At 42.8% G+C, this 24,628-nt stretch overlaps 2 protein-coding genes across 4 annotated transcripts in view; one reads left to right on the top strand and one right to left on the bottom strand.

The window, feature by feature from the left end:
• The window catches only part of gatb (glutamyl-tRNA(Gln) amidotransferase, subunit B), a 56,315-nt gene extending 38,910 nt beyond the window's left edge, over positions 1–17,405 (bottom strand). For 2 of the 3 annotated variants that reach the window (XM_079500089.1, XM_079500090.1), the window contains exons 1-3: positions 17,227–17,405; positions 13,616–13,769; positions 12,838–12,951 (exon numbers count right to left, since the gene is read on the bottom strand). In XM_079500089.1, the coding sequence (XP_079356215.1) occupies positions 12,838–12,951; positions 13,616–13,769; positions 17,227–17,393 (435 nt within the window). In that variant the 5' untranslated portion in view covers positions 17,394–17,405. The remainder of the gene's footprint in view (positions 1–12,837; positions 12,952–13,615; positions 13,770–17,226) is intronic. The other variant, XM_079500091.1, reaches the window with a different exon arrangement.
• A 563-nt stretch (positions 17,406–17,968) lies between these two features.
• Positions 17,969–20,279, top strand: dctpp1 (dCTP pyrophosphatase 1). Its single transcript, XM_079498895.1, has 2 exons — positions 17,969–18,238; positions 18,883–20,279. Exons 1-2 carry the CDS (start codon positions 18,122–18,124, stop codon positions 19,279–19,281), a joined length of 516 nt encoding a protein of 171 aa, XP_079355021.1. The 5' UTR covers positions 17,969–18,121; the 3' UTR covers positions 19,282–20,279.
• Positions 20,280–24,628: the final 4,349 nt, after the last annotated feature.

Here is a 24,628-nt window from a genome sequence, read left to right as displayed (position 1 = left end):
GATGTGGGGGGGAGGGGGGGGCTGATTAGTCTGACATTCTGCATATTGTACCTGATATGCATATCGTTGCTGTCGGGCAGAAACCTTGTATCTACTGTATGTTTTTTTTTAATGAATGAATGCCCACCTTTGCCACACTATAATGTCACTAGGGTTGATCCGATCACGTGATCAGAAATCGGGGCCGATCACGTAATTTTCAAATGATCAGAATCGGATCTGGAGCAAAAAAAAAACGTGATCGGGACATCCCTAGTATCAATATTATATCTATATCATGATGTTAGATTGGATATCGTCTGTGATTTTGGATATTTTACTATTGTGATATGGCATAAGTGTTAGAATAAAATATTAATATCGGATCGGGAAAAATCTGTATCGGCAGATACTCAAAATCTAAATGATCGGATCGGGAGCAAAAACATCGTGATCGGAGATTCGGGACATCCCTAAATCTACAAACAGTAGCAAAAGTAGCCGGTCTACCAGTTCTGGGTGCCTGCCACAGAACACAGGTACATTTGTTCGCCTCATTTCCTGACCAGCAACAGTTTTGGACATACAAGGTTTCTGCCCGACAGCAGCGCCGATCTGATGAACAAATCCCTCTGGTGCATGTTGCTTCCTTCAGGAGAAAGAGACATTCACCTGTCATAATATTGATGTCTGGCAGAAACCATATTATTATTTTTCTTGTAAATCAGTGCCCTACTACATGATCATACCCCAGCGTCAGACAGAAACCATATTATTATTATTCTTGTAAATCAGTGCCCTACTACATGATCATACCCCAGCGTCAGACAGAAGCATCAGAAGTAGCAGATCCACACGCTTGTAGATCTGCTACTTTTGCAGTTGAATCCTGAAAAGTAACAGTTTTGGACATAATGAGGTTTCCACCCAACAGACAATAGGGATGTTGGGTGGAACAAGGCCCATTTTGGGCCTTATTCCCTTCCCTTATAATTTCGCCACCGAGTGGCGCGCTATGAACTTGTAGGTCTGCTATTTTTGAAAAATCGTAAAAATGTGCCGCAAATCTTTGAATATATATTCTTTCAAAGTGAATGTTTTTAACTCAGGTCTAAATGGGTTAAGCAACGACGGCTACGGCAGTCGGCTCCAGCAACCGGAAATGGATCAGTGCTCGATACATAAACCTGCTTGCCGTCGCAGCCCTTTCTACTACGGCAGAACCAACACTTCCACGTAGTGTCTACAACGCCATGTCATAACCATGTTTATTGCAAAGGATAGCTGTCATACATTTACACTGATTGCTCCATCTCCTCTCTCTCTTCTGCTGTGTAATGTGTTGGCATGCTCTGAATGAAGAAATAACACTAATAACTAAATAACACTAATAACCATGTTTAGCCTATTAAAACACAGTTTTAGAATAACACAAATTGCTCCAGCAACTTCCTGTTTCCACTGCTGATCATGTCCAGCACATGTAAGAAGCAAGTTATCGGCAATAGCTGACGCGCGACGGGGTGTTCTCTTTTTTTATGTCTGTGTTTATGTTTGACGCGTGGTCACCATGGGAACCAAAGAGGGATGGGAACCTGTCGCCGACGGCTGTTTGCTTAACGATTTTGACTGCTACGGCGATTGCGTCATAGCAGCCGTACTTCCGCCTAGCGGAGCCGTCCTGAAAACCGTCGTTGCTTAAAGTCCCTAATATAGGAGGAGAGGCAACGATTAACATACGGCTTTACTAATTCATGCTTCATGCGCACAAACCTTTCAACACGTGTCACTCAACAAATAAATTACATATTTTTGGGTTGTGTCATGTCGTATAAATCATCGTTTAGTTCATTCTATTTGCACCATGAGAAAGACTAACACATTATGGCCTCTAGTTTGAGAGCATTAATGTTTATCGATGGATTTTCATTGCAGGTTTGACATGCAGCAGCAAAGGAACTAAAGGGATGAAAAGGGACAAACCACCACCAGAACCAGAACATTGCCGTTTATTGCATTTTATTTCTCCATTTTTGAGGGGCGCTAGGCCCCTCCTATATTCAGCTATTAGTGTAGATTTTCGTCTTACACAAAGGGAATTTAATGTTTGTGTCAAACATTAAATTCCCATTGACAATGAATGGAGAATTTACGTCATGTGTGTCTGAGCAAATCGGCTATTTGTCCTATACACAAACATTACATTCCCATTGACAATGAATGGAGAATTTACATCATATGTGTCTGAGCAAATTGACATGTCATGATGATGTACTTTGATAAGAGCGCCCCTCACTTCACACGGGTGTAATTTTTATCATCTGTCATCCGTTTATGTGGTTCTCATAAAGTGAAATAGGGATAATCATACTTTCACAGTCAGTGGAATATACTGCTAGCACGCCCACATCAGGAATGCCATGTTTAAACCTTTTTTTTTAAAACCCATTTTTCTCCCAATTTAGTCGTTATGCCAATTTCTCCCCACACGCTGCTGTATCCTACTGACTCACCTGCCATTGGGGAGCCACCACTGGGAGGACACTCCCGGTGGTGGCTGCTGACAGACAGGTGTCATCCCAGCCGCTGCCACTGGGAGGACACTCCCGGTGGTGGCTGCTGACAGACAGGTGTCATCCCAGCCGCTGCCACTGGGAGGACACTCCCGGTGGTGGCTGCTGACAGACAGGTGTCATCCCAGCAGCCACCACTGGGAGGACACTCCCGGTGGTGGCTGCTGACAGACAGGTGTCATCCCAGCCCGTGCGAGTAAGTAAGCCTTGCCGAGCCATGTGACGCAGGAGTCAGATACTGTACGGCGCCAATCTCCTGTTTCTGTAGCGTGAGGTGGCCTGACAGGGCTACAAGTACACCCCCTGGACATGACGCTATTACGTCGCAGGGACTTAAGCCAAATCCAACCATTGACGCCGAGTGCCGAGCAGGGAGGCATTGGGTCCCATTTTTGTATAGTCTTTGGTATGACCCGACCTCCCAGTCACTGAGCTGGTTAGCCCGTGAGAGCATGTGCAGTGATATCACCTCCGATTCGAACAGACAACCTCGGCGGTGGTGAGCAGACACTGCACCACTGCACCACTGATTGGAACAGACAACCTCGGCGATGGTGAGCAGACACTGCACCACTGATTGGAACAGACAACCTCGGCGGTGGTGAGCAGACACTGCACCACTGCACCACTGCGCAACCCAAGGGCCCCTGGTTTAAACCTGAGTTATACGACGTTGTACAATGGTGTCAACGACGTATACTTTGAGCCAAAGTGCATTGAGGAACTGCAGTCGACTACGAGAAAACACTGGCCTGAGCAGTTAAGGGACCCAATGTGGCAGTTTCAACCCAGAGGCCCACAATTAAAAGCCCATTAAGATGCATGCAACAATACAATTTGATAATTAAAAACAATGACAAAAATAAAATATAAATGTGGGCTATCATTGAACACATAGCAGGCAAGAACTGAAAACAAGTCCCATGGCGGAGGTCATGTAAACAAAGTACAAACACATTAAACATGTAATGGCCTGGTTTCTGCCTTCTACTCTCCCCCACATGCGTTGTCAATGTCACTGAAAACATGGCCTACTATGTTCCAGTTCTCACAAATGGCTGCTTATAGTTTATATGCACACATACAGTACAGAATAGATGCAGCACATTAAGACAGCTTGTTAAAGGCTAGAGGACAATTTAAAACGTATATTCGCATATTCAAACGTCGGCTGTTAACGAAGGGCCATGTTAACCCATTTAGGCCCGACCTCAACATTTTAAAAAAGAAATCTTCTAAATCCTCCAGTTTTCTGAAATAAATATTTTCACGATTTTTTAAAAATAGCAGACCTACAAGCTCGTAGAGCGCCACTCGATGGCGCGCTATGAGCTTGTAGATCTGCTATTTTTCAATAGCTAAATTATAACATAATGTTTAAAACACCAAAAGGGGTTCCCGCCCAAAATGGTTTAAGCCATGTTTGTCTCAGACGTTTTCCCAGTGCTACTATGACTGTGTGTGCAAATAGTGTCTTTCACTAGCTCATTTCTCAACCGTTCGTCGTCTAAACCTTAGAGTATCGGCACCCAGAGGCAAAATGGACATAGTGGTATTGCAGGGCTGGGCCAATTCTGGTCCGTTGACTATCATTGCGCACGTTCATGATGACACGTGAACGCTGTTTCATACGTGAACGGAACGCGTGCAATGATAGTCAACGGCACAGCGCGGTCACGATTTGGCCCAATCCATCCCAGAATGCACTCTGTTCCTACTCGGGAAGGAGGAGTGAAATCGCCTCATGCGCTTTTGAGCAACTTAATGCAAGTGGATGGGAGGAGAGATCCGGTGCCGTCTCTATTCATATATACTCTAAGGTCTAAACCCCCAGGAAAAGGGATTTAACTACAACCATTTTAATAAAATACACAGAGTCCAGTATACACGTGGATGTAAATGAATGTGTATGTGCCACTATGTGAACTATATGCTGCTACCCTTCAGTACGTCTGATCTCTGATCACAGCGTGAACTCAATAATTCAGTGATTTATTCATAAGTGCAATACGGAACGTATCTGCTAGCACTCACTTTCACTAAATGCAATAAATATGATGCATTAATTTATCTAGACGTTGTTACACTACTAGCCTCCATTATAAAGGCCGATACAGCAACACGGACATACATTATTCATGTTAAACTATTGACTTATTGTGGGCTCACAGCGAGCACACTGTATATATCCTACACCTATATTCTCAAAACTTTGGCACCTATTTACACCTACACACTTTGACTAAGAAGCTCCATTCAAACTGTTAAACAAATCCAGCTTACTGTGGACACATACGCCGATACGCTCATCGTTTTCTCTTTGAAATGTTTTATAGTTTTTTTTTATATTTAACTTCAAACACCTCGAAAGGTGGCCACCGTGTGAATATGGTCTATACACTCAGGATTTGACAGCATAGCATACGCCATGTATTTTAACTCTATGAGTATCATAGAGTATATAAAGGATAGAGACCGAACTGGAGCACCCGCCCCCAAGCTATTCATTTCGATGGAGTTGCTCAGTGGCGTTTTGAAGCACCCGGAAGACTGCCGGAAGTACCTCCTCCGGACCTCAAATTTGAGGTCCGGGGTGACTTAGGGAGTGATGGTCCTACGTGTTAAAGCCCAGCTGCATGGGGTTTCCCGGTCATGAATCCACGGGTCCGCCTGTAGTCCCTCCTCCTACCACTAGGGCCCAGAGCTTCAACGTTGAATAGCCTCACTGGCCCCTTGATGAGTATACGCTGTCCGGAGACTCCGGACCACGCACTGAGAAGCAGGTGCCTGACAAACTGCCTGCCTGGTGATAATGTTTTTTGCTATTCAACCACGCTTCTGCCTCCCATCACTAAGTAACTGATATCCCACCCTTACACCCGCACTGTGCCTCACAAAGAGATTCATTACACTCATTAACCCATTTTGGACTGAGGTCGATTAAAAAAAAAACATTTTTCTGAAAAAAAACATGTTTCTATGTCAGTGGTGCTCAACCTTTTTCATGTCAAGGACCTCCAGAATTATCTCTATTGGGCCACGGACCCCCATCTCAAAATATGTAGTTCCAGGGACCCCCCAGAAGCCAATATTTTAGTTCAAAATGTTCGCTCTGAAATATATATTCAAAGATTTGCGGCCCCTTTTTCACGACTTTTCAAAAATAGCAGACCTACAAGCTCATAGCGCGCCACCGAGAGCTTGTAGATCTGCTATTTTTCAATAGCTAAAGTATAACATAATGCTTTAAAACACCAAAAGGGGTTCTCGCCCAAAATGGGTTAAACAAACGTCATGGATTCTATATATCCAGGCCCGCGTCTGTTTATTTGAAAACTTAATATTTCAAGAAAATTGTAATTACGCGCTCGTGCCGGTAGATTAGTGTGGAGCCACTGGGGCATGTTATTAAAGAGCTGTTAAAAATAAACTTTACATGCGTATGTCTCTGCCTGCAGTCTCATTTCAAACAAGGAACGGCAAAGTCGGCGCGGGCCGCATTAATCAATTCATTCTGCATGCCGCAGAAATGTAATCAGATGAATATATCAATAATGCACAACTCGATCAGGGGATATACGTTTTGACTGGATTAATTTCTCTGCGCCCCTTGGTCTTGGTGTTGATTAATTTTTACAGACGTGGATTATATTTCAGATGTTGGGCCTAATGTGGAAGTCTCCCATTATTAGCCTAAATGCAAAACGGCTCCGTCAGACTGCTCATCATCAGTTTAACGCAACACTGGATCAGACGACTCTTTACTGAGCAGCTGAAATGTGCAGCAACGCAGCCTGAAGTCTCCACAAATGGCTGACTGGATCAACAGGCATTAACAGTGCGCAAACAAATGGATTACACATGTAAATATAGACACATGGCACACAGAACGGAACAATGCCACACCCAGAACAAAAAGAAAAGAAAGGAAATGATCAAATCATGCGGAACAGCAAGGCTCCAGTGAGGATATGGGACCTCATGTGGTCAACTTGTGATGTCGTCAGTCATCTGTGGCATATCTAATTCCCAATGAAAGACTGAGGATACAGTGTTCACTTTATTTTTTTGAGCAGTGCCAACCGCTCCTATGAGTGACTTTGTGTGTATGTCTGTATGTCCCTGTGTCTGTCTGTCCCTGTGTCTGTCTGAGCACGGACAGCTGCAATACGGCTGGGTGACCTAAAGTGGCACTGTTGAGCAGCGTGGTCGTGTGTGTCTATAGACCGATTCAGAAATACGACATATATGCGGTTTCCCCGCACCTCCTTCTACTACAGTGAATGGAAGAGTGACTGATGTTAGTCTGCCTCAAACGTTACTCTTTTACCTGCTTTTTACTAACACTAACATTACAAAGATGCCCAGAACACCGGGATGAACCTGTGTAGTTTATGGCTGCTCCAACAGTAGTGGCAACATTCCACAAAGCAATGAAAGGTCCTGAAAGATACATAACGCCAGTCTTACGGCCGGGCTCCACCGGGCGCGTCAGCGTCGCGTCTCCGTCACCGTCAGGGAATGTTCCCTTTTTAATCAATGAAGTTGGCTCCACTGCCCGCGTTGCGTTGCGTTGACGGAGACGCGACGCGTGCATTAAAATTGAACCGGTGCGTTTTTTGACGCACGCGACGGAGACGCAACGCGTCCGGTGGAGCCCTGGCGTTACCCAATACCCAATCTTTCTGTTTTAGGAACACAAGGCTGCTGTACTTTATACCTCATACTAAGCATTAAAGTATGAGGTATAAAGTACAGCAGCCTTGTGCCTTGCGAGCCTTGTGCACGCACGCACGCACACACGCACGCACACACGCACACACGCACACACACACTGGGCAGTATTATGCGTGTCTTAAGTACCAGGTCTTATGACTTAACTTAAGACCTGGAGGCGTGGTCAATGCTGTTTGGCCACTCAGAATAGCCAAATGGCATTGATCACGCCTCCAGGTAATAAGACCTGGTACTTAAGACATGCATAATACTGCCCACAGTCTGTTTAGAGTACAGGTGACAAAGTGGCGCTGTTGAACTTCACACTGTGCACAGGTGCATGATGGGAAGCTGAGTTTTTAGAGTAACACCAGTAGTTTTTAGTGTAACACCAGCACAGAGCACAGTGCAGTACAGACTACGGTGTAGCACATGCACAGGTGCATGATGGGAAGCTGAGTTTTTAGTGTAACACCAGTAGTTTTAGTGTAACACCAGCACAGAGCACAGTGCAGTACAGACTACGGTGTAGCACATGCACAGGTGCATGATGGGAAGCTGAGTTTTTAAGTGTAACACCAGTAGTTTTTAGTGTAACACCAGCACAGAGCACAGTGCAGTACAGACTACGGTGTAGCACATGCACAGGTGCATGATGGGAAGCTGAGTTTTTAGTGTAACACCAGTAGTTTTAGTGTAACACCAGCACAGAGCACAGTGCAGTACAGACTACGGTGTAGCACATGCACAGGTGCATGATGGGAAGCTGAGTTTTTAGTGTAACACCAGTAGTTTTAGTGTAACACCAGCACAGAGCACAGTGCAGTACAGACTACGGTGTAGCACATGCACAGGTGCATGATGGGAAGCTGAGTTTTTAGTGTAACACCAGTAGTTTTAGTGTAACACCAGCACAGAGCACAGTGCAGTACAGACTACGGTGTAGCACATGCACAGGTGCATGATGGGAAGCTGAGTTTTTAAGTGTAACACCAGTAGTTTTTAGTGTAACACCAGCACAGAGCACAGTGCAGTACAGACTACGGTGTAGCACATGCACAGGTGCATGATGGGAAGCTGAGTTTTTAGTGTAACACCAGTAGTTTTAGTGTAACACCAGCACAGAGCACAGTGCAGTACAGACTACGGTGTAGCACATGCACAGGTGCATGATGGGAAGCTGAGTTTTTAGTGTAACACCAGTAGTTTTAGTGTAACACCAGCACAGAGCACAGTGCAGTACAGACTACGGTGTAGCACATGCACAGGTGCATGATGAGAGGGAGTACAGTATACAGGGGATCCACACGCAATTCCGACGGAGCATTAGTCCGACAGCTGCTCCCGTGCTTGCGCTTATGGTTAGGTTCCGACAGCCAATAGTCCGACAAACAACAGTCCGACAACCAATAGTCCGACAGCCAATAGTCAGACAACCAACAGTCTGACAACCAATAGACCAGGGGTGCCCACACTTTTTGACTTGAGAGCTACTTTCAAAAAGACCACCAAATCAATTATTATACCATTGTTGAAAATAGTTTAAATATGTACCTGGGGGCTTCGGAATAGTAGAGTCCGTGTTACATTCTGTACAGTATAAGACAAATGTACTTGGAATGGGAAATAGAGGGGGAGAAATGTTTTCTTTTTTTTTAATCGTTTTTTTTCTTCAATATATTTAAATGAAATACTCTTTAGGGGCATGCCATGTGATCTACCTGCACAGCCTTTTGGGCACCCCTGCAATAGACCAACAACCAATAGTACGACTCCGACACCCCAACAGCACAGGTCTGATTTTTTTTGATATAATCTACTAAATCCATTAATCTGATTAACCACTTAAGAGTTAAGCGGAGGAACGTTGTCTATGGGACCCGGCGACAGTGGGCGGAGGAACGTTGTCTATGGGACCCGGCGACAGTGGGCGGAGGAACGCTGTTCAATCTTTTGGAACGACACTGTCCGGCGATAGCCAATCAAATTCATGTGTTGCTGTGTTTTACCCTCCACACAGAACGGTGATATGTTTACATTACATGCCGCAATGACAGCAGGAACGCCCACTAGGAGATTGTTTATCGCCCAGAGTCGCTGCTGTTCGCCCGCTGCTTTTTGTCCCTTTCCTTTTTAGCGGAAGGAAAGGAAACACAACGATGAAGCACAGCCGTGTGAGACAATAGAGCATCGCAGTCCCGCCCCCTACCATGGACCAGGAAATGAATCTCCGTTCATTTTCCTCATAGGCGTAAACGTCTTTAAATAAATACTTTCTGAAAGGTCTATGAGGAAAATTAACGGAGAATCATTTCCTGGTCCATGGTAGGGGGCGGGACTGCGACGCTCTATGGAGGCTCAATTTAGCACTCGCATAATGTTCCCCAACCAACGTCTCACTCACAGCCGTCAAACTTCCCGTCACAATGTGCCATAATCAGAACAGAAGGTTGTATTATGGAGGAGGTCAAACTCGGGACAAGGCAGTGATCATTTGGTTTGGACGTGTGGGAATAGCCAGTTAGCGCCTTTGCCCATTTTGGGACAGTCTAATCTAGGGATGGTATGATATTGTTGCCTAGAAACCTTTCATGATTTTTCGTAAATGAATGGCCTACTTCGTCATATCACAGTGTCACGCAAAAGTAGCAAAAATAGCAAATCTACAAGCTCAAAGCACTGACACATTTTGAGCTTGTAGATCTGATATTATTTTTTTATTTGAATCATGAAAAGTCACAGTTTGGGATATAATGAGGTTCACTTTCCACCCAACCGTAACGATATAAAAGTTTCAAACACAAACTTTTTTCCGTATGAAGCTCTAAGAACCAGAACTGTCTATCAAACTGCAGATGAAATGGAAATATTGATCTTCAGACTGAGCTGGCCCTGATTCAATCATTCAGGTAATGTTATATTGTTAGGACATCATGGGATAGTATAATCCATGAATATGAAGTGAAGCTACTGTAGCGAACCGTGACGACAATCAAACGTGATCATTCCAAGTAGCTGGGTCATCAAAACAAAAGGCTTTCCGCCGTTCCGAGTTCAGCCTGTAATCTGGGAACCAATAAGTGTAAACCAGTCATTTTGCGCGTGTCAAATAGCGCCCATGATTCCAATCTAGCATGGTTGTGATATAAGGAGGTCATTTTCCAATGAAGGCTTTAACCCATTTTGGGCGGGAACCCCTTTTGGTGTTAGCATTATGTTATGCTTTAGCTATTGAATAATAGCAGATCTACAAGCTCATAGCGCCCACCGAGTGGAGAGTCAGAAAAATAGCAGACCTACAAGCTCGTAAGCTTGTAGGTCTGCTATTTTTCTGACTGACATAGAAACATAGCTTTTTCAGAAAACTGTCATTTTCAAACAGACATTTTTAGAATCTGATCTCAAGTCAAAATGGGTTAAAGACAAAACTAATACCAAATGTATATTTCACCTCTGCCAGAAGACCAGCCTGCTATATTATCATATAAAACGCGGTGGTGTGTAATGTGTATCATACTTATCGGCAGTAATACGTCAGAGAGCATAAATGTGACCAAATTTGACTGAGAGACTGCCATTGGAATTTTTTTAATTTTCGTTTTTTCATTTCATATGAAAGCAGGGAATCATAGCTTCAAATTGACGTATTGGTTGTTCAGTTTGATCCACCAGTTTTGGAGATATGGCTTATAGAAAAATGTCTTGCAGGAGTAGTGGAAAAAAGACCAAGCAGAGAAAATGGACTTCTAAGCTTTAGTTCAGTGATCTGTGACTTTAGGGGGCGCTGTTTTCCCTTCATTCCTCCATTAGTCAACCAGCAGTGTTGCCATGTCTGCGTATTATAATTAGTTGGCCTTGTTTCTAAAGAAGAATAATGCATAGGCCTACTGTACCAATTTTATAATAATTTATAACCTGTTAATAAAAATGTATTTGACAAAAATAAAGTGTAGTTGATTATTTGGGCTTGTTTTTAAAGTGTAGTTGATTATGGACACATAATTAAAAAAACAGTAACCAACAGACAACAGGACAGTTTGCTCTCAAACCCTCCCAGCACAAATTGTGCCCTCTTGGCTCTTCTCTTAATGTTTCATTAGCCTGTTATTATTATTATTTGTCTGCAGACCCCCATCTGTAAATAATTTATGCCAGACACAAGATTTGTGTTGTTTGTATGCATGTAGATCTGCTATTTTCGCTTATTTTGGGCTTGTTTTCATATACCGGGTTGCTTATTTCTCTCGCAGAAACTGGCAACCCCGCAATGATAGCCGTTAGCTACATTTAGCTAATATATTGATATCAATCGTGTAGCTAAAACAAGTACATTATCGCGCTATATTACATATCGATGCGATCTGCGTTATTATGACCTTAATTTTCATGGCAGGTACATTCCAAAGCAACTAATAATAACCACGTTATGGTGACATAATGTTACAATGTTTACAATACATTCATTCGAGTCTTCTTCTTCTACTATTGGAAATAGGAAGCCATTTCCGCATTTTCCATTGTTGTGGTCAGCAGTGCCCCCAGCTGGAACATTAGCATGAATTAGCTTTAGGCGGACCAAAATAAACACACTTTTTACAAAATATCGTTGTTAATACTTCTTTCTGTGCTATTTCTGTTAGCCAGTTAGTAAAAGACTAGTATTATCTTCCAAAACGATTGTGTACAAAAAGGCGGATTTTAGCGGAATTTGCATACTTTAGCAAGGAAGCCGTATGTCTAGTTAGCATTGGTTAACCCAATGGTTATAACATTAGACATAGTGACATGTTTAAGCATTTATTTCATATTTATATGTCGATATCAGCTCTGACATTTATTTCAGACCTGCTCTAACATGACATGAATAATAATATAGCTTCAGAGTATTTTAGACAGAAAAATAAAAAAGGACAAAGAAAATAGTTTTTCAGCTGTCCTCGACAGTTGCCACCCCCGCGATGGCAGGCTCTATATCGCGTGTGGTCACAAATGACAGACAGAGTCTAAAAGTTAATGCGTGGAGGAGCTGCATTCCTACAAATGAAGTCAAAACAGATAAAAGCCTGCTTCAATCACCCTCTTTAACAAACAAACAAACAAACAAACAAACAAACAAACAAACAAACAGAAGGCGTCAGGAGAGGATCATTACATACAATACAGTATTATATATTCTGACAGACACGTCAGACAGTACTGAAGGCTGGGCAGCCAAATTACACATGGTAATAAAATAATCATTATTGCAATTGTGTTGTTTGAACAGATAGGACGCATTGTTATGGATCCCACAGCAGCTCTAGGCAAACCCCGTTGTGATTGGCCACAAGTTGCTGTGATTGACAGTTCTCGTTTTTTGTAACTATGTCTGCCTAAACCTACACCTAACACTAACCTTTACCTCAGTAAGACTAAGCCTACACCTAAAACTATACCTAAACCTAACCGTAACCCTTTCCTCAGTAAACTATGCCTGCCTGGGAGCCATTCAGACAGGTCTGAATGTCTATCTAAGTATCCATCTCTCCTAGAGCTGAGATGGGATTCATAAGCACGCAGAGCTACTCACTGGGAGGTCGGCGTAGAAGTAGTGCTTCCTGTCAAACAGTGACTTCCTGTTGATAGTGCAGTTGAGAGCCAGTGCTGTCATGACCGCTGCCTCAACACACCTCCTGTTCAGGGCCTGAGGACACGGATGGACACATAACATAACATAAGTGATGTAAATAGGTTTTCAAGGTAATGAGTCCCAGGATACAGGGATGGTCTTTTAGATGAGTCCCAGGGACATTTTATGAGTCCCACTTCAACGACGTTAGGAGTCATATTTTGCCATTTTTTACAAATTGCAGCATTTAACTCCTTTTTCATTTTATATGGTTATATTCATGTAGAAAACAGAAGAAGAAATGATTATTATAACTAAAGCTAGCAAAATAAACTAGAATAAAAAACAGTATACAGTAGTACAGTAGTGCATCCAGTGGATGCAGAGGTCGTTGTTTTATTGCGTCCTTTAACTATAAACTGCGTTTTGGGATGCAAAATGCACCCTATTTTAATTTCTGACATATAATACCATGTGTATGCTACGCTGTCTTGCCATGTAACTTGAAACTGTTATTTTTTATTTGTTTAATTTGACAAGACTTTTGGATTTGGTTTACAATGTTAATTTGTCTTTTTGTATTCTTTTTTTTCCATTTGTATTTGTAGTTGCACTGGAGGTTTTAAATAGCCAAAGGCAGGCTCAATAGCCAATTATGTACTGTACATCCCAGACGTGGGTGACTAAACAAAAACTGTAATTGTTCTTCAAGTTAAACAGTTCTGTAAACAATCCTTACCGGTAAAGTGCCGGGTAATGACGCATCAAAAAAGGACACCAGGGAATTAGGTGGTGACATGAATCGAACCGGAGACCCCGAGAAGAGCTTTGTGTTGGACTGGATCTGTGCATGGATCTCCAGCCCCACCACACTAACCAACTCCTGGGCAGCACTACAGTTCAAATGAGACAAGGATGAGCCAGCAGTGGTACTGAGAGACAGGACAGAATTAAGTCATATTACTCATTTACATTCAAGATTAAAGAGGTTTTTGTTTGCCACAAAGCCTACCTCAAAACTCATCACTAATTAAATCCCCCTTTCTGCCTCGTTTTTCTTTGCTAGGTTTTAGCCTTTTAACTAGTTATTCTCTTAATAAAGACAAAGTTATTTCTATAGTTTCTTCTGTTGTGTAATGTGACTTTGAGTAGCAAGAAAAGCTCTATATGAATTGGATGTTATTATTATTACATGCTCGTACAAGTACTGTGTGTGTATGTGTATGTGTATGTGTGTGTGTGTGTGTGTGTGTGTGTGTGTGACTGTGTGTGACTGTGTGTGTGTGTGTGTGTGTGACTGTGTGTGTGTGTGTGTGTGTGTGTGTGTGTGTGTGTCTGTGTCTGTGTCTGTGTCTGTGTGTGTGTGTGTGTGTGTGTGTGTGTGTGTGTGTGTGTGTGTGTGACTGTGTGTAGTGAAATGATAATCTGCCAGACTGCACTTGCAATGTCCAGTATCGTTGCTGTCGGGCAGAAACCTCTCATCTCCATATTTTAAAGGTGATATAGACAAGTTTTCAGTGTTTGTACACAGAATTCTGTGTACAAACATAAATAGCTCCACCCCCCTCCCCCTGTCATTCTATTGGCCGAGCCAGGTCACTTCAGGCTATGGGATTGTTGTTGCTGCTGGGAGGGACGCTATGGATATTGCGCTCGTATGGCTAAATATGACATTAAACAATTATGAATTTCTATCGATATCTTAGTTACAACAATGACATTGAGTTGACATGTTGTTTTAATCGCTATGATGATCCGCGACGGCTGTCACCGTTGGCAAGCACGGGTTGAATGCATGCTTCAAGCCGGCCGGGGCAGGCAGTCGCCGCGGCGGTGAAAAACCGCGACATGACTAATACTCACTTCCACCATTTCAACAAATAAGCACATACAACCCACTCCACATGAACGATCATATTGATGTAACCAGGATATTTTATGGGGGGGGTCGGGGTCCGACGTTCTGTGACTTCTAGGATCCTCCGAGTTCTTAGGGGTGCTGGCTGCTGGTGTTTTCACACCACCCAACCATGCCTATACATAGCGATTCTCACAATTTCAATAGGCTTACATATTAAATCATAAACATACTATTTCACATGAACAATGTTGATGAAACTAAGATATGGGGAATGGGGATAATATTATACATTGCAATGAAATCGCATCACGTTTTCATTATAATACTGCTGGGTTGAACACACCGTCACAGCCTCGCGCTGCAATTGGCTAAAAGTTTAAATCCCCCGCGACGTCCCGTATAGTAAACTGTAGTGGATATAAACAGTGCATTCAGCCAGAGGGGGGCAAAGGGAGAGTGTGCTGTTGCAGGAGAACACCTCAGCATCACAATATAGGGAAAGATAGAGGGGGAAAAGGCCCAAAAAATACATTTATATATATTTTAAATTTTGGCTGAAAACTTGCCTATACCACCTTTAACTTTCTGTGGGTGTTTTTCATAAATGAATGCCCCACTTCAAAAGTAGCAGCTCTGCAAGCTCGTGTTGTGAGGTTTCCACACGACAGAGACGTCAGACGATATATGATAAAGTGCCTTGGATCAAGACTATCATAATATGATAGTCTTGATCCAAGGCACTTTATACACTTGATACAATATTATTGTATCAAGTGTCATTGAATAGTCTATGATAGTATTGATCCTAGCAAGGCTGATACATCATTCTACACTCATGCAACAGAATGGTGGGATACCGGTATGTGACCTCTACTGAGCTGAGCTAGTGCAGATAAAATGTAAATAATGTACAATAAAAAGTATATATTATATTATAGGGGGATAAAGGAAACCACTAAACCATAATAAAGTACTATAAAGGCAGAGCTGCATCTCACATAGCCGCAATTTGCAACTCTAGATTTTTTTATAATGGGATGAATCTAGAGTTGCAATACCCTCCATAGCCGCAATTTGCAACTCTAGATTTTTTTATAATGGGATGAATCTAGAGTTGCAATACCCTCCATTGACTCCCCACTCATCATTTTGCGTTTGCGATCTGCTTGTCTTAAACGACGTTAAACTCACCAACATTGCAGCTGTAGTCCAAGCTTGAATTATTCTCTTTCAATCTGCCGAGCTTGTTTTTCATAAAAATCCCCCGTAGACATGTTATGAGCTACTTTCTGTCAAGAAGAAGAAATGTTAGAGTTTGGAAGCGCTCGTTTGTATTAAGGGGTCGCGCTGCTGCCTCCTGCATTATGTGCAAATGCGAAACAGATGCATGCAGGGACGTTCAGTGACTTACGACGAGCGCTTCCAAACTCCAGCACTTAGAAAAAGAATCACTTGCACAGAATTTCTTGACAGAAAGTAGCTCATAACATGTCTACGGGGGATTTTTATGAAAAACAAGCTCGGCAGATTGAAAGAGAATAATTCAAGCTTGGACTACAGCTGCAATGTTGGTGAGTTTAACGTCGTTTAAGACAAGCAGATCGCAAACGCAAAATGATGAGTGGGGAGTCAATGGAGGGTATTGCAACTCTAGATTCATCCCATTATAAAAAAATCTAGAGTTGCAAATTGCGGCTATACCCTCCATTGACTCCCCACTCATCATTTTGCGTTTGCGATCTGCTCGTCTTAAACGACGTTAAACTCACCAACATTGCAGCTGTAGTCCAAGCTTGAATTATTCTCTTTCAATCTGCAAAGCTTGTTTTTCATATAAATCCCCCGTAGACATGTTATGAGCTACTTTCTGTCAAGAAATTCTGTGCAAGTGATTCTTTTTCTAAGTGCTGGAGTTTGGAAGCGCTCGTCGTAAGTCACTGAACGTCCCTGCATGCATCTGTTTCGCATTTGCACATAATGCAGGAGGCAGCAGCGCGACCCCTTAATAAAAACGAGTGCTTCCAAACTCCAACATTTCTTCTTCTTGACAGAAAGTAGCTCATAACATGTCTACGGGGGATTTTTATGAAAAACAAGCTTTGCAGATTGAAAGAGAATAATTCAAGCTTGGACTACAGCTGCAATGTTGGTGAGTTTAACGTCGTTTAAGACGAGCAGATCGCAAACGCAAAATGATGAGTGGGGAGTCAATGGAGGGTATTGCAACTCTAGATTCATCCCATTATAAAAAAATCTAGAGTTGCAAATTGCGGCTACATCTCACAGTGAGGACCACAATGGAAACAAGTCCCTTTTTGTGGTATCCTTTTAGCAATCATTGTAAAAATCGTACCACTGTACTATTGGCAAACTGTTAATAAAGACATTAAAGTATTCAATCAATCAACCAAGTCACAGATGCACTTCTAACAGCCAGACTGTGCAGTGCAGTCAACTTTATAGTATACACAATACACATTGTACTGTACCTTTTTCTTTTCAGCTGTGGTTGACTTTTGCATCGTGGAACGCACGTGCCTATTAGCCTGACGACGCACAGACTGTGTAATGTATATTTATTAAAGCTAGTTATAGGATAAAACGACATTGGTTTGTTGATGTTAGAGAGAAGCAGAACTCCAGAGGAGGCTGCCATGTTTGTTGCCGATAGCGGCTGCTGTCGTGGAGGATTATGGGGGATGAAGTTTATTTGGGCGAGCTCGGTGATAGAATGTCATAATACAGAACTACAAAGACCAGACTAATCAGAGCATCCTCCGTCATAACGTAACCAGCAGTGTTGCCAGATTGTCTGAGAGAAACAAGCGACCAGGTCTATGAAAACAAGTTCAAAAGAATCGGGCACTATTTCATGTAAATTCATGCATAGGCTATTTGAAAATAGCAGATCTACAAGCTCGCGACGCGTTGTGAGCTTGTAGATCTGCAATTAAAAAATAATAATAATCACAACCCTTCACAAATCTTGTATAGGGGTTACTGGCATGCCAACATGTTTTCAGATGGGGGGGGCGCAGACAAATCACAAATATATATTAATGTGGGGGTCCTTGACTTGAAAATGTAACCAACAGGAACCAAGCAAAAAAATACAAAATAAAACACAACCCTCAACTACCAAAATGTGTAAGCAACTTTACATGAAAAACAAGCCCAAATTCGCTTATAAGGAGCTGACATGGCAACACTGGTAACCAGTTTCTTCTTCAGACGCCGGGACGTCATTTCCTCCTCTGGACTAGTGGCGGGACTTCTTCGCGTGGTGATCTTGAAGCGCGTTGTTTACTTTAAGTTTACAGCAGGCTTTTCACAACTACTTTTAAGATTTACGTTCATTTTAAGTGTTAACATCAACAAAACGGGATGGCGACGAACGGTGAAGATGTCCACGCTCTGAACGGCGTGTTGTCAAGTCAACCCTCCAACAACCACACCACGGAAGAAGCTCTCAACAAGCATAAAGTGAGCAGTGCAACTGAGGTATTTACTGTCTATTTACCAATATATCATGTTGTTATAGCCGAGGCCACAGATAGATATGGCAGGGCTGAGAAGTAATATGATATTGGCACAAATGAGACCTCTTCATGGTTTTAAAGGAGCTGCAGACAGTCTGAGTAACATAATGTCTAGCCCTGAAACATGATGATTATCATGGCAGTCATGTTTCAGGGCTACATCATGTCTAGCCCCTCTTGGAACCCTCGTAAAAGGTTTCTGACATTTGGATGTTTACTCCAACCTTTTACGAGGGTTCCGAGAGGGGCTACATATAATGTCTTACATCAAAATCGTTCTTGATAGCAGTTTTACAGTGAAATTATGTAGTTTTCAGACTTGCTTGACTTCTAGCTGTTGTTTGTCTTTATGCACTCAGTTAATTTATATATAGGCTTGATTGATTGAAGGAAGTACAATCAAAAGTTTAATATTATTTCTCAAACATATTGTGTAAATTTAGTTTGTTTGTTGTGTAAATATGTAGTGTAAGCATACACTAGTGATCCTACAACATAATCTGAATATTGATATTGAGGTATTTTTGTTTAAATCCATTGTGATATTTGAGTTTGTCCATTACGCCCAGCCACTAAACTGAGGTTCCCTCCCCCCACTGTGTGCAGAACGGAACCGGACCCGCCCAGAGATTCACCTTCACCGGCCAACCCACGCTGGAGGATATCCGGCGGATGCAGGCAGAGTTCACGGACGAGAGGGACTGGAACCAGTTCCACCAGCCCCGCAACCTGCTGCTGGCCATGGTGGGCGAGGTGGGCGAGGTGTCGGAGCTCTTCCAGTGGCGGGGGGAGGTGGCTGAGGGTCTGCCCGGCTGGACGGACTCGGAGCGGGAGCAGCTGGCCCACGAGCTGAGCGACGTCATGATCTACCTGGTAGAGCTGGCGGAGAAATGCCACGTTGACCTGCCGCAAGCTGTCCTGCGCAAGATGGCCCTCAACCGGCTGAAGTACCCCGCCAGCAAGGTGCAAGGCTCCGCCAAAAAGTACACCGAATACAAAGACTAAAAAAAGCCTAGCTCGGACCGGAGATTTGCGACGAGACGAAACCTGTTTTGAGTTCGATTTATACTTTGTCCGATCTACAAGTCTGTGAGCTTGTATATCTGGTATTGGCACGCCAAACCATTGTACAATGGAGTACATTGAGAAAAAGAAAAATTAGCCCTACGTTGCTCTTAAGCTGCTACTCGCACAACGGCGTCCCTTGTCCAGCCAATCAGCTCTTAGATATGTTCTTGACGGCAAGCAACACTGTGGAGTTATAAATTAGGCTTAACTCAAATAATGGAAAGCACATGTTCAAGATGTCTGAATGTTCACTTCATGGACAAATTAATATTGGTTGATAAGTACTGCTGTATCTGCCATCTGTGCTCAGATAAGCTAAAGATGTTCATTGTTCTTATGTTCACTGTTCATATTGTTTTAGCTGCTGTAAAATGAACAGTAGGAAGCGCACATGAGTGGAATCTGTAGTTTACTTTCCTCTCCATCACTTTTAATGTGGTCGCTCATTGATGTTCACGTTTTCCCCCTGAGTATTGTTAGATTTTTCAGTTTTTGTTGTCGGGGAGGAAAAAGAAGGTTTTCACGAAAGAGGACATTCACACTGAGCACTTCATCTACTCTCAAGATGATTCCAATGAGTGGTAAGGCTCTATTTATACTTTGTTTGCCTGCCAGTATCACTGAAACCAAATAGAAATATCGCATCTGCAAGCTCACTGCAACACATACTGAGCTTGTAGATCTGCTACTTTTGGTGACAGATGCTGGTACACAACCAAGTATGAATGAAGCTAAGAGTGATGATCTTAATCTTGTAAATTAAATCCACTGCAGCAGATGACCTCAAATCCTGAACATTCTAAGTCGTGGAATGCAATAGGGAGCATTTAGTTATTTTATTTTTTTTAGAACCAGATGTTTAATTAATGGAGTGTCACTGCCTGTCGTTGTTTTGTTACTGACTTCTTCCTGAAGTAAAGGTGCCTCCAGTTCAACCTGCTGTCTTCTTGTGTGTGTGTGTGTCTCAATAACATTGAGAAGAAAAGTTATCCCCATGTTGCTCGTCCCTTGTTGAGCTGATGCAGAGGTTGGCTTTTAGATCTGTTCTTAACGGCAAGCAACACTGTTTTTACTGTCGTTATAAATTAGGCTTAAATCGGAGAGTGGAAAGCACCTGTTCAGTGGATGGATGTCGAGATGAGGGATCTACAGTTTACACTGACTCAGTGACTCAGCCACTTCGGCCCAGTTTCAGAATCTCCAACTTGATCTATTAATACATAAAGCAACTGCTGTGGAATCTATTTCAGATTTTAGCTACACAAGAGAGTTCCATTGTAGTCTCTACAGCTCTGAGGACTGACAGTGATCCATGAGCTCCCTCTTGTGGTTAGAGTGTGTACAGCATCATTCCTAGTTTAAATGAGTTTAACAACACTGAACATTTACAGAGAGGTTTTACATTGTATCTTCAAGGAGTTTTATGGTAGCTACTTGTCCTAAGCAATTAATAGTCAGGATTTTTTTCATGATTCAAATTCAAAAGTAGCAGATCTACAAGCTCGATCTGCTAGTTTTGATGCTTTTGTGTGACGCTGTAGTATGATCAAGTTGGGCATTCATTTACAAAAAAAACCTGTTGAAACATTCCGATAAGAGGGTTCTGCCCAACAGCGATGTCATGTAACATTCTCAACAGTAATTAATGAACTATAATAAAATGGGCCCTGGAAGCTTAGGTGTGACCCTCAGGTTAGCTTGAGGAAAATGGTTGGTTGTCCATGCATGAATGGATGACAGCCTCCTGCTGATTAAAGACGTACTATGTCATAATTAAATATGTAATTGCTATTAACTGAAGAGTTTAATTACGATTTGAGATTCCCACACTGACTTTAATGTTTGCTGGGGCACAGCTTATAATTAGATTTAATGACACTTTTTTTTTTTTTTTTAGATCAGATTATCATCTGATTTATAGCTAGATACTGAGCAAAGAAGATTGGATGAAACGAGGAATGTTGCAGGAGTGTAACAGAATGGCCGACAGGGTGAAATTTACAGACATGGATGGTTAATGTCAACATAGATTATTGGTGTAGCTGTGTAACAAAGTGGTTGAGATGCTACTGTTTGATAGCCTGGCTTGGCCAGCCTCATAGCGGGGATTCACTGAAGATTCTTCCCCGCATATGAAGAATCTTCAGTGAATCCCCAAGCCAGGCTAACTGTTTGAATCATAAAATAGGGTTCGGATTGATGTTATGGTCACTTATTCAGGAAAGGGTTACGTTTTGTTCTAGATATTCTAATAAAATTAAAAACAATAATTAATGAAGCCCTGGGGCAAAGCAATAATTCATAAAAGTGTGTCTGCAACTTTGCATATTGGTTTGAAGAGTGAAGAAGAGTACATTTGGTATTGTATTGAGGGAAAATATATACTGTATGAAGCATATATTTTAGAAGAATGTAGTTACGTACTTTTGATATGTTTAACAAAAAATGCATGCACTGTAGCCTACAGTATGAACATGTGTACATATTTGGATTTCCATTGTGGTCATTTGACCACAGCCATACTGTCTACATACATACTATACTACTAGTCAGATACAAACGTTCCTGTGATCCAGAAACAAAAGTCAGTTTAATATATTCAAGTACACATTTTATCCAGACATATTGACTGTGACTGAGACATAAAACTGATGTGCTGGATGTCAGGCATCAAGGAAGAGGAAGAACATCCGCACACCAGTTTGTAGAGCTCCGAGACTTACTTTATTTTAAGGCAACAAATTGCAACGTTTCGACCGACTCATCAGGCAAATAACTAATAATTTGCCTGATGAAGACCTAGTCGGTCGAAACGTTGCAATTTGTTGCCTTAAAATAAAGTAAGTCTCGGAGCTCTACAAACTGGTGTGCGGATGTTCTTCCTCTTCACAGACATGATACTGACCATATGATACAGACCAGGATACTGACATGATGCTACTGACATGATACTGACCATGGGCGACTGTGGCTCAAGAGGTAGAGCAGGTCGTCCAATGATCCATGGGTCGGCGGTTCAAATCCCGGCTCCTCCTGGCTACATGTCGAAGTGTCCTTGGGCAAGACACTGAACCCCAAATTGCTCCCGATGTGCTGGTTGGTACCTTGCATGGCTTCCGCTGCAATCGGTGTATGAATGTGTGTGTGAATGGGTGAATGTAATACATCTATGTAAAGCGCCTTGGATAAAGGTGCTATATAAATTTACCATTTATGATGCTGACATGATACAGACAGGATGCTACTGACATGATACAGACATGATGCTACTGACCATGTCCATGATACAGACATGATACTACAGTAGTTGGCGGTTTAGGAAGGCATTCCCTCGGGTCGTCCGTGACGTGTTTGGCGAATTTTAAGTCGATCAGTCAAATGGTTCTCGACTCGAGATACGTTGATTACAGACATACGCAACGTACGGTACAGAGATTCCGTGAATTCATTGTAATAAGACGATGAGTTCCCAGATCCGATTCTAAGAAATACAATTATATCTGGAATGGCTTGTAGATCTGTCAAATACTGGTAGATGTCTACATGGAATGACCTTTAGATCTATCAAATACATACATGTCTGTCTGCTTGTCCTGACCTGACCTGTAGAAAGGCAGTATAAATGGTAAATGGCAAAATGGTGCATTTATATAGCGCCTTTATCCAAGGCGCTTTACAGAGATTGTGCATTACATTCACCCATTCACACACACATTCATACACCGATGGCAGCGGAAACCATGCAAGGCACCAACCAGCACATCGGGAGCAATTAGGGGTTCAGTGTCTTGCTCAAGGACCCTTCGACAGTAACTCTGGGGGAGCCCGGGTTCGAACTGGCAACCTTACGGTTACCATCCAGGCACTCTACCCCTGAGCCACCGCCGCCCCAGTACATGGTGCTCATGGTGCAGTACAATAATAAGTAACCAGCTGCTCAGTATGAAAAGAGAGTTTTCACATGGATCTCCTATCTCCACAGACAAACCTAGATTTGAACAAAGGCCTCCACGGATAAAAAGTCTGCCAGAGGCTTTTATTGTTGTTCACTCAATTACCACAGAACACACAGTCCCTCCCAACCCAAGACCACAGGGAGCAGGCGTTAGGGAAAAACAAACTATTAAGTGTGGAAATTGAATTCTGACAATGGTCTTGGAATAATCTGTGTTAGGGCACGGTGAACACCGCACTTTTATTCTACCTATGGGGTGGATTCTGCCTATGCATTTCAATGGGAATGGAGCAGAAATCTGCAAATGGCAGCAAACCGCACCATTCCCATTGAAATGCATTGGCTCATAGGTAGAGGAAAAGTGTGGCATGACCATGCCCCAATAGCAGTAATAATTATGTACATCCATTTTCCATTGCACATTAGCTACCTTTATTGGAAGAAGTTGTTGCCTTTGTGTCTCAAAACACCAGTGACAAACCATGTCACATCAACCTGGTTGTGTCTGGGGATGGAAATGTGAGCCTACGAGGTGTGAGAACAGGATGTAACCGTATCTTTGGAATAACAATAGTGACACAAACTGGTCCTAAAATGTGGTTTCCAACCTGCATGCCAACTTGAAGCTTTTCATAAACCACAGTGCCAGACAACACTGTGCTGTGATGCAACAACGTACACAGTACTGTATCATGTATCTGAGAAGGAAGTGTTGGTTCATATCAGTCCAGACTGGCACAACAGTAAGGGAAGGTCCATGTTCTAACTTTTTGAGTGGTGCAACCACTCCCTTACGGAGCTATGTGTGTGGCTGGCTGCCTGGGTCTGAGCACTATGTGTGTGGCTGGCTGGCTGGCTGCCTGGGTCTGAGCACTATGTGTGTGGCTGGCTGGCTGGCTGCCTGGGTCTGGCTGGCTGGCTGCCTGGGTCTGAGCACAAAAACAGCATGGTTGTTTTTCACCACCTGTGCGCAACCTAACGCACACACAAACACACACGCACATGTTAACTGTATATATGATGATTTTGGGTGTGCCAGTGCAGTGCAGTGACAGTACAGTACAGTACAGTACAGTACAGTACAGTACAGTACAGTACAGTACAGGGACCCCCACATTTCTAATTTCTCAGCCGTTTCGGACGCGGGGCGGCACGCCGGAACCGGCCCGCCCACCCCCCCCCCGGTGAATATGTGAATATGTATTCCAGGGGAACAGACTGAAGGGAAAAACACCCCCAAATAGCCAAGTTTGACTTGAAACAAAATTATACAACCTTCCCAAGAACAGTAGTTGTAGGATTGTTTAATTCATTCCTGTGCATATACGA

This window comes from Electrona antarctica (assembly GCF_951216825.1).
Source record: "Electrona antarctica genome assembly, chromosome: 4".
NCBI classification, from domain to species: Eukaryota; Metazoa; Chordata; class Actinopteri; order Myctophiformes; family Myctophidae; genus Electrona; species Electrona antarctica.
This window is presented reverse-complemented; position numbering and strand designations above follow the sequence as displayed.